At 38.3% G+C, this 16,404-nt stretch overlaps 1 protein-coding gene across 4 annotated transcripts; it reads left to right on the top strand.

Moving 5' to 3' along the window:
• The first annotated feature begins 375 nt into the window (after positions 1–375).
• Positions 376–15,754, top strand: btbd3b (BTB (POZ) domain containing 3b). 4 transcript variants are annotated; one of them, XM_056760604.1, is made up of 5 exons: positions 376–497; positions 5,859–6,181; positions 7,125–7,215; positions 11,367–11,485; positions 12,759–15,754. In XM_056760604.1, exons 2-5 carry the CDS (start codon positions 5,871–5,873, stop codon positions 13,789–13,791), a joined length of 1,554 nt encoding a protein of 517 aa, XP_056616582.1. In that variant the 5' UTR covers positions 376–497; positions 5,859–5,870; the 3' UTR covers positions 13,792–15,754. The 4 variants fall into 4 exon arrangements, with proteins under 4 accessions (XP_056616582.1, XP_056616584.1, XP_056616581.1 ...); XM_056760606.1 differs by having other exon boundaries at positions 428–497; positions 5,929–6,181; XM_056760603.1 differs by lacking the exon at positions 376–497 and adding an exon at positions 4,912–5,713.
• Positions 15,755–16,404: the final 650 nt, after the last annotated feature.

Consider the following 16,404-nt stretch of genomic DNA (forward strand, 5'->3'; position numbering starts at 1 on the left):
CCCAAAGACACAGCTTTTAATGTGCAATCTTCTGTATGTGATGTCCATAATTTATCACTGATGTTGTCAGTATGTTCTGTGAGCTGCATTACACCAGCAAACTACTCTAACACTAATAACAATTATATTATTATTCACTATGTATTTTATTATATTGTGAAAAGTCCACATTGTGACTCTCTGGATGACGATAAAAGAAATCTATGTGCATAATGTTATATTATGCTATCTTTGTGGTTGATTCTTCTTTGTGATTCAGTAGTTCTTCGTTGTATGATTCATTGATTGTGTTTTTGAGAGAAGTGAAGCTGTCTGCTACTACTGGAAACCAAGTTGCTCTCTCCTCAGAATCCAAATAAGCCACACGCCTCCCCTCCTCTGGCGTCACCCTGCACCTGTCAAGCCTGACCTGATGGACCAAGGTTAAGAGATGGCGAAATAAAATAATACCACACAAAGAAACAGAAGAAGAAAGACAGACGGAAGAAATAACTAAAGTAAGACTTCTTTATAGGATCTGTGATGTATTAGTATAAATATTATTACTAAAATGTCTTTAATGTAATTTCTTCTCTAAAACAGCTTTTATCGTCACTTAGGCTGGCTGTAGCTACATGTATTTACATTGTTGTGGACTGTTGCATGTAATTCACATTTTTATCTTACCAACAATATATATAGTGGCAACAACAGTTCTTTATAAATATGCATGGTTAGCTGGGAGTAAGAAACCAGTGATTTTACATATTTTTGATGCTGCACCCATGGTAGAATCACCTTCCCTCCCACACACACACACATACACACACACACGCACACACACACACTAGCACTACAGAGATGCTCACTCGCTCACACACTCCTACACACTCTCATCTCATGCAACATAATTGGCTATCGATGTATAATATACCGACCCACAGCATGTTTCAGTAAGAAGCCACAATTTAGGTCAGACGTTGATGAGAGATCTTTCACTTTGTGTCATTGCCGCTCCCTCAAAGTTTAGAGATCAATGAAGATAATTACAGTATCAGGCTTTTTTAAATATAGAGTTGCTCAAGTGAACAAAACACAATTTATTTTTACTACAGCCAAGATATAGTAGTGCTTCAAATAGCTAAACAGTTTTTAAACATACTTGCTTCAGGCATTTTTTAAGGTCAGATCAAATGCTAATTTGATTTGGAGATTATTTTTGTGTGTTAGGTTTGGATTTAATGTAAAAAGTATTTGGGTAAACATATTGAAGCTCTTGTGAGTTTAGAGAAAGTGATATTCTCAGGATATTATTGAAAATAACAGATTTGTATTTAGTGAAATATGGCTGATTTGAGTTGAGCTAGTACAGAGATTATTTGAACCACTTTTCTATGTCCTTGGAAATTCCAACAACTTTTGTCCCATTATTTTAACATCCGAATGTGGCACTGGGTTTGATTCGAAATTGTTCATTTCTAACCAATTTTTTTTATCAGAGAATATTAGTGCACATGGTGTGACAGCAGCTGAAGGCAGTCAGCATCCCATGATGCACTGCAGTCTTTTAATTGTTGTTATAAGTCTGTGTTATACCACCTGTTTTACAATTGCTCCCATAATATTTACCTAAGGGCATGTTTTAATTGATGTGCTTGTTATTATTTTGTTGTTGTTTGACCCTTTCTTGTTGTTTACCATTGATGAGAAGACAGCTGTTTCGATGTTTTTTGATGATTCCCAATATTTTTCAGCATATTGTTTATGTTAAAAACAAAAACAAATGCTTGCTTTACTACAGTACAGAAATGCTCTATGGTGATGCAAAGTATACAATGGGCTCTATAGTGATCAATATAAGAAGAAATGTGTTTTATTTGTGTTTTTATTTTGTCTCTCTATAGATAAACTAGCATCTGATCCCCTGAGATCAGTCTCTATTTTATACGTACATGTTTTGTGGAGATTGACAGTGAATGTACTGTACACTCTACTGCTTTAGCACACACTTGATCTCCGTGCCATCTCTCTCTCTCTCTTTCTCTCTATCTCTCTGTGTGTGTGAGTTTGTGTCTGAGGACAGGCCCCCTGTTATTCAAGAAAATTACTTGTTGATTGTCTTCATCTTTTGCCTGAAGGATATCTTCAGTGGGTCACCTTGTTCCGCTTTACTGTAAGGTTGTTATTTAGGATGTGGGTGCCATTGAAGCAAAGAAAGCATGGTGGCAGGATTTCTAGAGCAAGACTTAAGTCCGCCCCGACCAAAATTATAATTGCGGCATGGGAAGATTCAATCATTATCTGGTAAGACTGGCCCAGCACTACAACACAAACACACAGACTGTCAGCTCCCTCTTTCCACCAACCCCCTCAAAGCTTTTCAGATTACTCTACACACCAAGTCTCCCATTTGGAGTCTTGTCCCTGGTCCAAAGCCACGGCTTCCTCCCTTCTTCCCACCTGTCAGGTGCTCTTGGCCGTTTTAATAGGGAAGGAGATGGAGAGGAGGGGGTCATCAGCCTGCCGGATTCAGTGTCTGCCTGCCTCTCCGTGCCAACCTTTACGGCTGTCTCGCTGCTCCGCTTCACTTCCTCTAAGCCAAGTCTCCCAGCAGGTGTCCCCACAGAATGGAGATCTGTCCGAGTCACCGCGGAGGTCCGGCTCGCCTCCTTTCCTCATGCTGTTGTGAGAGACAAAGAGGTCACACATTTCCATGCACGTTCACACAGAGACGGAACTCTTTTATTGCGAGAGAATGTCTGCGAGGCGTTTTTTAACTGAATGTGAGACTTATTAACATTCATAAAAACTCACATCTCATCATTTCCGTTAAAATGATTTCAGGGAAAATGAGAATCTTATTACCATGATTACAGAAAGTATTGTTGTGCCATTATTATTTCACGCCACGCGTGGTGAGTAATAGGAAATGCAATTTGTTGGGCTTGCAAAGTGTGAATGAGGCTAGCAAGCTTTTGGCAAAATATGCAACCGCTCCGCTGCATGAAACCATCAAGAGACTGTAGAATTGCAAAAACAACAAAGCTTTTGAGAATAACACGCGTCTGTATATTATTATAAAATGGGATAATTACCACCCTCACAACAAGTGCTAGCTTTCAACATTAGCGCAACAGTCTAAATTCAGTGTAGCCAGTGACTGAAGCCTGGAGGAAAGATAATGAAATGCTAAACTATTACGCCAATCCACAATAGTTCTTTAGCCTCATCACTGTAAAAAAGAGTCAAAACACGGGTAGTATTACAGTAAGTGTTGTTAGAAATCTTTGTGTGTTTTTTTGTAAAAAAAGTCAAAAAATAACAATTCAGTTACAGTTTTATAATAATGTCATTTTATATGCATATGAATATGAACTGTTTCAGGGCTGTCCAGCTACAAAATGACAAAAAAACACTGAAACTAAAGGCTGCAATAATAGAGTCCACATGACTCGTGTGTTATATTCATAATGTCCTAATGCTATTTTTTGCTGTTTTTTATCAATCAGAGAGTTCCATTGTGACCAATGATCTGGTGTCAATGGGTAACAGCTCACTGGAGAGTAAGATTATCTTTGAATAACTTATTTACATAATCAAATGGTTTGAGAAACTCACTATGTGAAAACATCACTACATGAGGAATTGTTGACAGGGATAATAGTGACAGAATTTTTCCTTTTTGGTGAACTATTCCTTTGCAACTAAAGGACCGTTGTGCTATTTTTTAGCGGCATCTAGTGGTGAGGTTTAGAATTGCAACCAACGGCCACCCCTTAGAAGCACTGTGGAGGCTGAGAGAGGATTAAGATGTTGTCATGTTTTTCTTTTCTTTCCCGAATAAGATGTTTTTACAAAATACGTTTTGTAAAGCAGTTTGTCCATTAAGGATGTGCGTTTATGCTTTAAACAGTATGAACAAAACACGAAACATTTAGCTTAGCGATGTACAGTCTTCTTGTATAGAATGGACACAACGCGGCCAATCTAAAATCAAAGCAGTTTCAGGTCTTAGATGGTCCGTTATAATAGAAATATCAGGAAAATACATGTTCTGGCAGTTTCTTTTAAATCTCACCTTCTTTCTGCCTGTCCCCAACAATCCTGTGAACACCGTTTCCAGGGCAACATCCCTGGTGGCCAGCAGATGCTGAAAAGAATGATTGTCCAAAACAGAGGGGACAGAGGAACCTTCTCGGAACCTGGAATATCAGGTGGTTTTCCCATGAAACGTGTATATATTATCAGTGCAAGAAATATATACATCAAATGTATAAATATATTGCATTTCAAATCTCATCAAATTATTATGGTAAATTAAAAATTATAGTAAATATTATTTCAAATTTAATGTAAATATTCAAGCCCTGCTTTAAGCAATCCCATCAGGTTTATGTGTTTAACAGAAAAGGTGTTCGGTTCTCTGGTTTTTGTAATGTGTTCCTCTGTCCGGGAACAAAAGACTTAGCAAAAAATTCAGTGAGCATCTAGATTCTGAATGCATTAAACATGACATATAGGTTCGCGTAGATCGTAGCCAGGACTTTAAATGATTGCACTCTTACCAGAAGAATACCGGTTTTGTATTCTGTGCCGGGTTTTGTATTCTTACTGAAGAGATTTACCCTTTTCTGTTGTAAGTGACAGGTAGAATAGGATTGTAAATGGTGTGCTTTCAGATATGAACTTACTCTTTACCTATAAAGAAAATATAATTTTGATATATGATATAGTATTCTTCATCAAAAGTCAAATCTCAATCAAAAGCAAGGGATAATGCATTCAGCTGGTTGCAAATCAAACCCTGACAGGTTTAGAGTTTCTTTTGCGATAACAACCGGTGGGATGTACATTATACAAAAAACTGGTCACAAAATATGGAAAGAAATATTTTGTTAATTCATTTTTAACCAAATTAATCCTGGCATGAGAAAATGTCAGCAGAGTGATACTTCAAACATAAAAGTAGTACCAGTTGACGAAGTACTGCAGTTCCCAGATGAGCTGTGTATTGTCTACTTCATCAGTTGTTATAATAAATTACATTTGAATCGCGTTTAAAGTCGATATTTTTCACAAATAACCCAACAAACTATTTGGTGAAAATAATCTAAATTCTCTCCTCACATTCCTTCAGATTTTTGTTGTTGTTGTAGGCTGTTCTTTCATTTTAATTTACAGTAGACCGATTAGAGAAATAGTGAAGATAAAAGCATCGTTCTAAGGAAAAGGGGCTGTCACTTCAGAGGTCTTAGCATATTCTAGTAGGTGCTGCGCATGCAGCCAATCACAGCTCGTGACGGGGCTTATTGGTTGGGCTGTGGGGGATGTCTGCCTTCCATCGGTAGGGGGTTACTCTCTCCGCTCCATCCTTCCATTCAGCCCCCACAGTCAGCAAAACAGGCGTTAGAGCGCAGGTCCACGGCGAGCAAATCCCGCAGAGCTCTCTCTCTGTGTGTGTGTGTATGTGTCAGAGCGACAGGAGGAGAGAGAGACTGTTTCTGAACCACTGCAGGAACACTAAATCTGGGACTGTCACAGATACTAAAGGAGAGAGAGAGAGGCAATTCAATAAGGACAAGCGTTCATCTAACACCACAGTTATGGGGACTCATCGCTGCCGTACACCGGCGGGTCAAACTCGAAGAAAAGGACACAAAAGTCATTTGCCGTATTCACTTTAATCTTCTGTTTGAAGGAGGAGATTGAATTTCTGTCCGTTTGCTTGCAGAAGGTGAAGACTTGAGTGGATTTTCCCTTTTTTTCTTTCCTCTTGTGTCATTGCTCTGCTTTTGTGGGTTTCTCACCCTTCACGCTGTCTCTGCAAATCCCCATTCCTTCAAAACATCTTCTCTGCATGTTTTTCCACTGCTCTGCAGGTGAACACACTCATGGTGGATGCCAAGGGAAGGAACATGAAATGTTTGACGTTCTTGTTGATGCTTCCAGAATCGGTTAAGAGCAAGTCCAGCAAAAGCTCCAAAAAGGGGAGTCCCAGCAGCTCTTCTAAGCTGCCCCCCGTCTGCTATGAGATCATCACCCTGAAAACCAAGAAGAAGAAGAAGATGGCAGCGGAGATCTTTCCCACCAAGAAGCCGGCGTCGACCACCACCGTACAGCAGTATCAGCAGCAGAACTTGAACAACAACAACACCATCCAATGCTGCAACTGGCAGGGTCTCTACTCCACTATCAGAGAGAGGTACGCAAACTTCAGATCTCCACAAAACCAAACTTGAAGAGAAACTTAAATAAAGGGCATTTGAGAGAGAAATAGTTTTGAATTGTGTATTTCGTGATATTTTATGACCCACATGAATCAAAAGAAAGGCACTTTTTGTTTTGTATCCACGGTTTTGCTCTCGGTCAAAGGGCAGTATTTACTTTGTAGTCAGGGGAAAGCCCCATGCCGGCCAAAACAAATGTGCGCTCTCGGACCTGGCTTTGTAGTCGCTCTGGAACATCGTTTCTTGTTTACCTAGCTCCTATGTGGCCCGAATCTCAATAATACATAAGGAAGATGCCATTGTGGATTTTATTTTGTTTCCTTTTTTTGCTTCAGAAAGATGTAGTTGAATGTTTTTGAATGTGAATGCCTGAAGAGCATTTTGTTCATGAATAGCTCGAGTTGTGCTTTCAGACCAGTCCTATTCAGACAAGAAGTGGGGATGTATTTTTTTTCTCTTTATAATGTGAAACTTGCTTAAAGGGATAGGTTATCCAAAAAGGAAAATTCTGTGTTAATTTACTCACCGCTCAGACCTGTATGACGTTCTTTCTTCTGCAGAACACAAAAGAAGATATTTTGAAGAACGTTGGTAACCGAACAACAGCGGTACCCATATGTTTCTATTCTATGGACACAAAACCAATGCAAATCAACGGGGGACCGCCTTTGTTCAGTTACATTCTTCCAAGTATCTTCTTTTTGTTCTGCAGAAGAAAGAAACTCATAAAGATTTGAAATGACAAGAGGATAAGTAAATGATGACAGAATTTGCATTTTTGGGTGAACTATCACTTGAACATGTGCTGCTGCAGTAGAAAATCCAGAGATATATGATCCTCTTTTATAAAATCAATAACGACACTGCCCTGTGTTTTTCAACCTAAAATAATCTCATCACCCGTATCCTCCCATTCAGAAATGCTGTGATGTTCAATAATGAACTGATGGCCGACGTTCATTTTGTTGTGGGCCAGTCGGGAGGAACTCAGATGCTCCCCGGACACAAGGTAAGTCCTCTCGACCTGCAACAGACAGACACTGCAGCAGCTTCGGGATTTAGAGTTTGCCTCACTGCTGCTGATAATGGCACTCGAATTCTTTCTGTTGTATTCGGGCTAGCCGGACACTTTAATTGTCGATGTAAATCAGAGAGCGGCTGTCTTTTTCTCCAAACTCATTTGGATGCTGGATTCGTGCTGCGTGTAATTAAGCAGTTTGTGACTAAGTTTCTCAACTTTATATAAAACAATGCAAATTAGATTCGTTTTTAAATACTTGAGTGAGGCAGACACACTTTGAATGTTTTCTCCCAAAGGTTTTTCTGAATAAATTGCTTAACTTCAACTGATGCATTTTGGAAATATGTTGAAATGTTCTTGTAAAGCCTTTTTGAACTAGATGGGATGTTTACATCCAAATCATTATTCTATACATTCCTCGTCTTTGTTTGCCAACATAATTTTACCATGGTAAAGTCAGGTATCATTATTATTAATATTATCATTATTATTTGATTCGCAGTAGACAAACTTTAACAGTTTTCTTTGTGATTCAATCATCCCCACATCAGAGGGTTGGGTTAGTTAAATTAATCATACCTTGATCTCACAAAATCCTATTTCTTTTACGTTTAAAAAAGTGCCTTTTTCATTTCGGCAAACAGGGTATTAGTCAAAGATCTCCCGCTAACATCACCTCTCATGAAAATGTATAACAGATGAATCACATCTTTCTTTGGTTAACCAAGGACCTTTTGAGGTTAAAAGCTCTCTGCTGCGGGTAATCTGGAGAGGACTGTGATTGTCAATCCATTTGCAGCTTTACAGGATCTTCCATTATAATTCTTGGTGATCTTTGGTCATCTTACTGACCTCCGCTCATTCCACTTGCTCAGGTGCTGTATTTGTCATATTTATAGTTCCTGTACGATCTGTATTATTATATGCTTGCATTGTATTATATGTTTTATTGGTTTTTGGTCTCAGACCAATTTTGACTCCACCAAAAACCCATTGAACCTGTTTTTTTGTTTTACTCCTACACTTGATTTAAACAGTCAGGGCTAATTCGTCTTTAAAAGGAATTCTGGCTCGAGTCATCTTTTATCCATTTACAGGGCAGAATGGAAAGCTATGATTGGCTGATACATATTGCCCTATAAAGCCCATTTAGGCAAGGGCATTGTATTTCTTTCCGGCATGGCCACAGCCAATATTGCAATGGGCCATGAAGAGTTATTACCGAGCCTCTTTTTTATATCCATTTGGCTGGAGTTCAAATATGCATTATCATTTTATATGGGAAGTTTGCGTTTGCTTCTAGCGCAGACTCCTTTTGCATCTGAGTGCTTTGGAAAATGACCCTCTGTTCTTAGTAAAACATATTTTTTACGAGCTTTCCGCATGAGAGGCACGAAAGCGGGGAAGAACACAACTTAACTGACGCAGCATTAAAAAAGGCCAGTGAGAATGAGATCCACTGACTGGAAAAGATGCACCTGAGTGTGGGTACAGCTAAAAATGAATTCTGCTTGTGTTATATAATACATCTGCATTACAGTGTTGGCCTCTGGTTTCATCATTAGCTACATTCACCCATTAGCATCAGCAGGAGAACTACAGAATCCGCTTCCACACCAATGTCAAATACTCTTCGCAGGGAAAACTTGTTGGCATTTACGCGAATAGCACTCAAAAGTCTTGTAAACCCAGGGGGAAATTACGGCCGTAATTAAGCATTGCTCTTTGTGGGCGAAATTTAGTGTGCGCTTCACGCTCAACTGACTCTCATCTGAAATCTTAAACAGACAAGCGTAGCCTATAGAATAGAAAAACCCCAGAAGAATGAAAACCTGAAGGGAAAACCTGAAAATAAAAGATTGCAGTATGATTCAGGTTTAATATTGATTTTGTGGTTTTCTGTGTGTTGTTTATGGCTGATCTGTTTTTTCATCCGTCACATGTGAGGGTCTCTTGATAAGTCTAATGCTGTGTTCACACCGAAAGCAAAGATGTGATTTGTGCAAGTAAATTACATACAATGTCAATTCAAAGGCGCAGCAGGCGACGCGAATGACACAAATCGTCCACGGAAGAAAAATAAAATAAATCATCAGAAATTTGCAAAAGTACTCATTGACACCTACTGTTTCACAGGCCCGGGGCCGTGACTTTTTTGCGTCACTCATACAAAAGTAACAAACTTTTCCTATGAGTAATAAAGAGCAGGGAACGCGATTGTTCGCGTTTAGTGTGAACACAGCAAAACTTTTGGTCAGCTGACCCCCTTTGATCTAAATTATACCTCTGAGATTTAAAGGAAATATTTAAATAATTTAATAGCACATTTACAACTTCAAAAACATGTATTTGTAACTGTTTTAAAGTTTATGTCAGTATTATTTTACATGAAAAATATAACAGACTATTTTACGGAACTATGATAATAACGTATTATTAATAAGTATTATGTAAAACAGTCTACATTGGTAATCATGCAGTATGATTGCAGCCCCCTGCAATTCCCTTGCCAACCACCAGGGTTTCGCAAACCCTTTTAAAAAACCCAGTTGTAGGGTGGTCACAATTATTCATTTGGGTGAAGATTAATTGTCTAATAAATCATTACGGTTATGACTATTAATTATCTGTTACAGTGCTTTGAAATTTAATTCTCATACATTTTTTATTCGGTTTGGAAACGACCATATTGTTCTGAATATACAATTATGTTTAACTTTTTCTTAAAAATAGAGTCTATGGAGTACATCGTGTATGTAAGGTCTAGGCTTTTACATGTCAATAATAAAGCCGTCAAATACGTGAAAAAGACGTTTGATCAGGAGTGAATTGAAGCCACCATTAAAATGCTCAGTCATAGAAAAGCTTCTAGTCTGTTTTTTTGTCACTTGCAAGACTACAATAAAGTTTTACTTCTACATTAATAAAATTTTGGTAGGCTGGTTTTCGCATTGAGATTAAATAATGTCAAATTGCACTGCAGGGTTTTAATGGTATAACATTTATGCCTTAAAGTTTTTTTTTAAGTGATTTGTGGCACATTTTACCAGTATTATAATACTTTAGTTACAATATGTACATTTAAATATGCAATTTGTAGGCATGGCAGCTCCCCCTTGTGTCGTCTATAGTCATGTGTAATAATTCCAATGATCTGAAACCATCACGATGAGGTCAAACAATCGCGATAAGACAATTATTTAATAATCGTGACAGGCCTACCCAGTTGTACGAGGAAAGGACTTGAGAAAAATGGGTCACTTTGGGAAAGTAAGGCAGAGACAGATTGAAAAATAGCAATCAATGAAAACAAGAACCCCCTTTGTCCCATATGTAGGGCTTTAATAGATTTTTAAGTATTATTGATGTTTCAAACCTCCATTGCTCATGAATTAACATAAATGATGAAAGAATGAAATTTCATTAGTTCCAAACCAAAAGACAGTACTTGTAAAACTAGATATCTTTAGAGGAATAATATTAACACTAAAATAATCAAAATTGTTTATTTGTACAACATAGGCACTAGATTAGATTCAACTTTAGATTCAACTTTATTGTCATTACACATATACAGGTACAGTGTAACGAAATGTAGTTTAGGTCTAACCAGAAGTGCAATTAGCAAGTGCAGATATACAGTGTGAATAAATACAGAATACAATATTAGGAAAATAATTTACGTTGGGCATGTACTATGAAAATATGACAATCGGTATGTACTATGAACAATATATACAGAAGGCTATATACTGTGAACATTAATGTACAGGAGGTTATGAACAGATAACAATATAGACTATACAATAGTGCAAGTGACTTGAGTGTGCATTAGTTACAGACATTAGCTATTAAAGTTACCTAATACTAATACTTTAGGGTAGAGTAAAGCAAAACACCCCCCTTAAGGACAAAACTTGAATTTGTTTAGAATAGTTATCATTATTTACAGTGACAAACACATAATAAACCAAGGATGAAAAATGCTTTCGTGCTAGTACCAATTTTTTTTAATCTGTACCAAGTGGGCATAAACCCACCTCCCCCCCACGCAACCCCACACGAGGCAATAGGGGTGCTCAAAGCAAAACAGTGTTGACAAGCACTGATGTATTCTAATATTTTTCTTTCTTTAACAGTATGTCCTCGCTGTTGGAAGCTCAGTTTTTCACGCCATGTTCTACGGTGAGCTAGCAGAAGACAAAGAGGAAATCCGCATTCCTGACGTGGAGCCTCCAGCCTTTCTGGCCATGCTAAAGTAAGACTCTGTAATTATCCTTTACTGTGTCAGGTCCATGCTGCCCGACCCTTCATCATCCACACTTTAAAATCATTACTATCTTCCTGCACTGATCATTTAGGTATTATTGTTTTCAATTAAGCACAGGGGTGGGGAAAATTGTTTTCTCTGATGTAAGTACCCTCTCTTTGGGCTTCCTCCAGAGGGGTTAATCGACTACACTGACATGTAATTTCCTTACAGCCAACAGTTCAAGAGCTATCTGGCCTTTGGAGAAATTTAAAGTTCTCTCTGATCGAAATCATCTGTGCAATTAGGTTAAGTTAAATTAATGGGTAATTCCAAATGGCTTAATTTGACCTAAAAGAACATTCGAGAATTCAATTCAGGTATCGCAGTTAAATAAATGAATTACAAAGAGCTTTCTGGTATGACTTGAAATGTCTTGGAAGCTCTGACGCACTGCTGGATAGAAGTATTCATGTATCTCCAGAAAGACTTGCTAAGTATTTTGTAATCAGATTTTTAAGGCTGATCCTTGACCACTAGTGACACTGCACGCTAAAATGTTAAAGAGAACTCAAGCTTAAACAAGGAGAAAATTAATAATGAAGTAAGCTTAGCTTGTCCTCCTCTCCAAAGCCTCGGGACCATGACAGAAGTTTCTCATAGATCTTAGCTTATGCTTTTCAACCCATGTCTCTTGAGAGATATTCTGTTCTGCTCTCTCTCTGTCTTTCTCTCTCCATCTCTCTCCGTCTCTCGTGAGAGTTTTCATCCTGTCGTTATCGTCCCTCCCTCCATCGCTTTAAAGAATAAAAATGCAAATGTTATCCTGCGCTTCGTATACTTTCTTTCAGTAGCCGTGCAGCCCTACAGAACGCTGCTGTTTTTACAATAAGATATTTATGTTTGTTCCAGTCCTGAATGTATCACTGGATATATAGTATAATATTTGCTAAAAATGTCAGCAGTTCAGTCTAGCATCGATTCCCGAATGCACGAGTCACAAAATAGACATAATGAGGTCTGCCAAATAAATTATTTTTATAGCTATTGTATACAGTATTTCCCTTCACTTTTTGACGTTTAGAGGATTTGCTTTCTCTTTGTCTTGCGTGGACACGGCAAAACGCACCGTGGCTCATGCTGCTAGCACATCATAAAATATTAGTTTCTAGCTGTGTGAGTATTAGCAGGCTACAATGCATTCTAAAGTACTACATACTTTTTAAATTACTGCCGTGGAATAAATGCTGCACTGTTAACCTTGAGTTTTATGTTTTTCCAGGTACATCTACTGTGATGAAATCGACTTGAGTGCCGACACCGTGCTGGCAACATTATACGCAGCCAAAAAGTACATAGTACCTCACCTGGCTCGGGCCTGCGTTAACTTCTTGGAAACCAGTCTGAGTGCTAAGAACGCGTGTATTCTTTTGTCTCAGAGCTGTCTGTTCGAAGAGCCAGACCTGACGCAACGCTGCTGGGAAGTTATTGATGCTCAGGCTGAGCTGGCACTTAAATCCGAGGGCTTTTGTGACATTGACTCTCAGACCCTTGAGAGCATCCTCAGGCGAGAGACTTTAAACGCCAAGGAGATCGTCGTGTTTGAAGCTGCGCTGAGCTGGGCCGAGGCTGAATGTCAGAGAAGGGAGATGAACATAACTATTGACAACAAACGCAAAGTTTTGGGTCAGGCCGTCTACTCGATCCGTATCCCTACCATGGGTCTTGATGATTTCGCTAACGGAGCCGCCCAGTCTGGAGTTTTAACGCTTAATGAAACCAACGACATTTTCTTATGGTACACGGCGGCCAAGAAGCCCGAGTTGCAGTTTATGAGCCAACCTCGTGAGGGATTGACGCCGCAGAAGTGTCATCGTTTCCAGTCTTGCGCCTACCGCAGCAACCAGTGGCGCTATCGCGGACGATGTGACAGCATTCAGTTTGCTGTTGATAAGCGGGTGTTTATCGCCGGGTTTGGGCTGTACGGCTCGAGTTGCGGGTCTGCTGAGTACACGGCCAAGATCGAACTGAAACGGCAGGGAGTTCTCCTGGGAACCAACCTCAGCAAGTACTTTTCGGATGGTTCGAGCAACACTTTTCCCGTTTGGTTCGACTTCCCAGTTCAGATCGAGCCTGACACTTTTTACACTGCCAGCGTGGTTCTGGATGGAAGTGAGTTGAGTTATTTCGGTCAGGAGGGTATGACAGAAGTTCAGTGTGGGAAGGTCACCTTCCAGTTTCAGTGCTCTTCGGACAGTACCAATGGCACAGGTGTGCAGGGGGGACAGATTCCAGAGCTCATCTTTTATGCTTAAGGTTTCATAGGAAGACAAAAAAAACTAATCAGTGTGAAATTGGAATAGCTTTACATTGCGTACAACATCCCTTTTTCTACTACATTGCAAAATCTTTCTTCAGAAGCCTAAACTGATTGAACTGAAATATAACTGACATGACAAGGCTCTTCTTCTTTATTTTACAGTATTTTCTTCATGTCTTAATGTGTATTGAATATTCAAAGCTCTGAATAAGGCTGCACCAGTTTACAAAATAAATTTTGATTGGAAGTTTTTGGAAGTCCAAACTTGAAGTTTGGCTTCAGCTCTAATATTGCCGCTGTCCTTCGAAAACCTCGTATTTCCATATTTTGTGATTTTTATTTTTCACGATAAATCATTATTATTTGTCGCCCTTTATGTTTATTACTAGGTTTTACAAATATCTAACCATTAAAAAGGCTGATATTTGTATCAGCCTTAAAAAGTATTTAAAAGTGCTTGTTGACTGACAACAGAGTATTCGATTTTTCCATTCCCTAAAAAAACAACGCAACTGGACATCCGAGGATTCAAAAGGACAGCGATGATATGCTATGTGGGCCCAGCACACCAATTGTGCCCACTTGTGAAGCTCGTTCTGGCAAATGTTTTTGTCTTATTGACATTGAGGAAAAAACTCATGAGCACTTGATATATATTTTACATGTACAGTATATATTTAAATGTGAACTACGTATTATAATAAAATAGATATACTATATGACCACTCCATGGCTGCTGTTTACAATGACTATGCCATGCTAGTGAACGCTTGCACATGTATATTGTAGCAATAGTGAACTCATCGTCATATGTCAATTTCGTCTAACTTCAGTATTTCTCTATATTACGTTTCAAGGCAATCATAATACTAACACCAAAGTTACATTCACCACCATATAAACTACCTTTTAATTATGACCATCATTGCCAAGCACAGACGTTTTACTCATCTTTTCAGCTTCTGACGAATCTAAACTAACGTTTTGATCATAATCATAGTGTTTGCACTGGAATACTTTTTAGTTTGGTCTCTGACCTTGAATTAAATGTAAAGTGAACTGCCACATGTTGTATTATATTCATCAGAAAGAGCATCCTAAACATTTATCGTATAATAAAACGCATATTTGTTTATTGTTTTTATTATTTTTTCCCCTCACATCAGTTTTATAAAGTGCACTGAAAATGGAACAGAACAAATACATTAGCAACCTTTCATTTAGCTGAAATAACAGATTATATATTCGTACGTATAGCAGAGAAGGTGATGTTTTGGAATATTGTAGCATCATTTACACCTCTGGAAGTGTTGTGTTCATGGATAATTAGGAGCATAATTAGCTGTCACCCAACAAACCATCTTCACGCTATTAAATAGGATGTTGTCAACTAGCATTATATCACGTAAAGACAACTTCTCATGCTTTTTAGTTTGTCTGTTCTGGGCTGTAATTACTGGCATTGTTGGAGTTTTATGCAACAGGAAGCTAATTCTATTCCCTCCAGAATTATCTGCGACAGACAAATTAGCAATGGGCGGAATATGAATAATTGCTGTTTAAACCAAGAAATAATAAGTTTTTACATTATATACTTCATTTATATACATATTCATCCTGTGAATTTGCTCTATAATGGCGTTTTAAGGAAATCTTCAATTAAATGTACAAAGGCACACTGTTATTTGCAACTGACAATGTGTACTATAAAATACATGTAAAACGGAAGTTGCCATGCTATGAAATGTTTGTTTTGATCATTTGTTGATTTTCCCATCACAAGCATTTTGAATCTATGTGGACTAGTAAGAAGAGGTCATCGATGAAATTTGCTGTGTTACTGATGAACACTTCTGTGTGTGTGTATAAAGTGTTTGTTGTGTGATACACTTCAAAGAGACTTATGAATGTGTATAATGGAAGATGCAAATAAACTGAACAAGCAGTTCGATTGCGAACCATCATGAGTGGCTTTAGTATGATATATTGTGAGATGAGAGAAAATACACAAAAATGTCCTGATTTTTATTTTGTTGGTGTGTTCTTGTGATCAAAGTGCACATCCCTTTTTAGACAAATTGCTAACAGGATAAAGCACAGCAAAGATAACCGCTATCTGATTGACTCCTGGTTATGGCCCACAGGGAAATGCTGATGCTCGGCTGTGTCTTTTACAAGGAACTGCCTTCTCTCTGAGCAGCATTGCATTATAAAGATTAGATCCATTAGATATGCATAAATAAAGTTTAAAGTACAAATCCTATTATAGATTGTTAGAGATAAGTCTTATGAGAATGAAACCTGTGTTAAAAACACTACTATACACTACATAAGAGTTTGTTGGCCAGTGAACACACATTTTAATGCTATGCGGCATTCGACAATGCCCTTTTCTCCACCAGCATGACAATTTCCTCTTGTGCACAAAGACAGGTCCATAAAGAAATGATTTACTGAGAGTGGTACAAAGCCCAGACCTGAACACCTTTGGGAGGAATTAGTACGACCACCTACTGCAAGCAATGTCCCATAACCAGCAGTGCCTAATGCTCTTATGTCTAAATGGGAGCTAGTTGCATTTTTGTATAATTTTGGATCAAATATTTTG

This window comes from Triplophysa dalaica, chromosome 11 (genome assembly GCF_015846415.1).
Source record: "Triplophysa dalaica isolate WHDGS20190420 chromosome 11, ASM1584641v1, whole genome shotgun sequence".
In the NCBI taxonomy this organism is placed as follows: domain Eukaryota; kingdom Metazoa; phylum Chordata; class Actinopteri; order Cypriniformes; family Nemacheilidae; genus Triplophysa; species Triplophysa dalaica.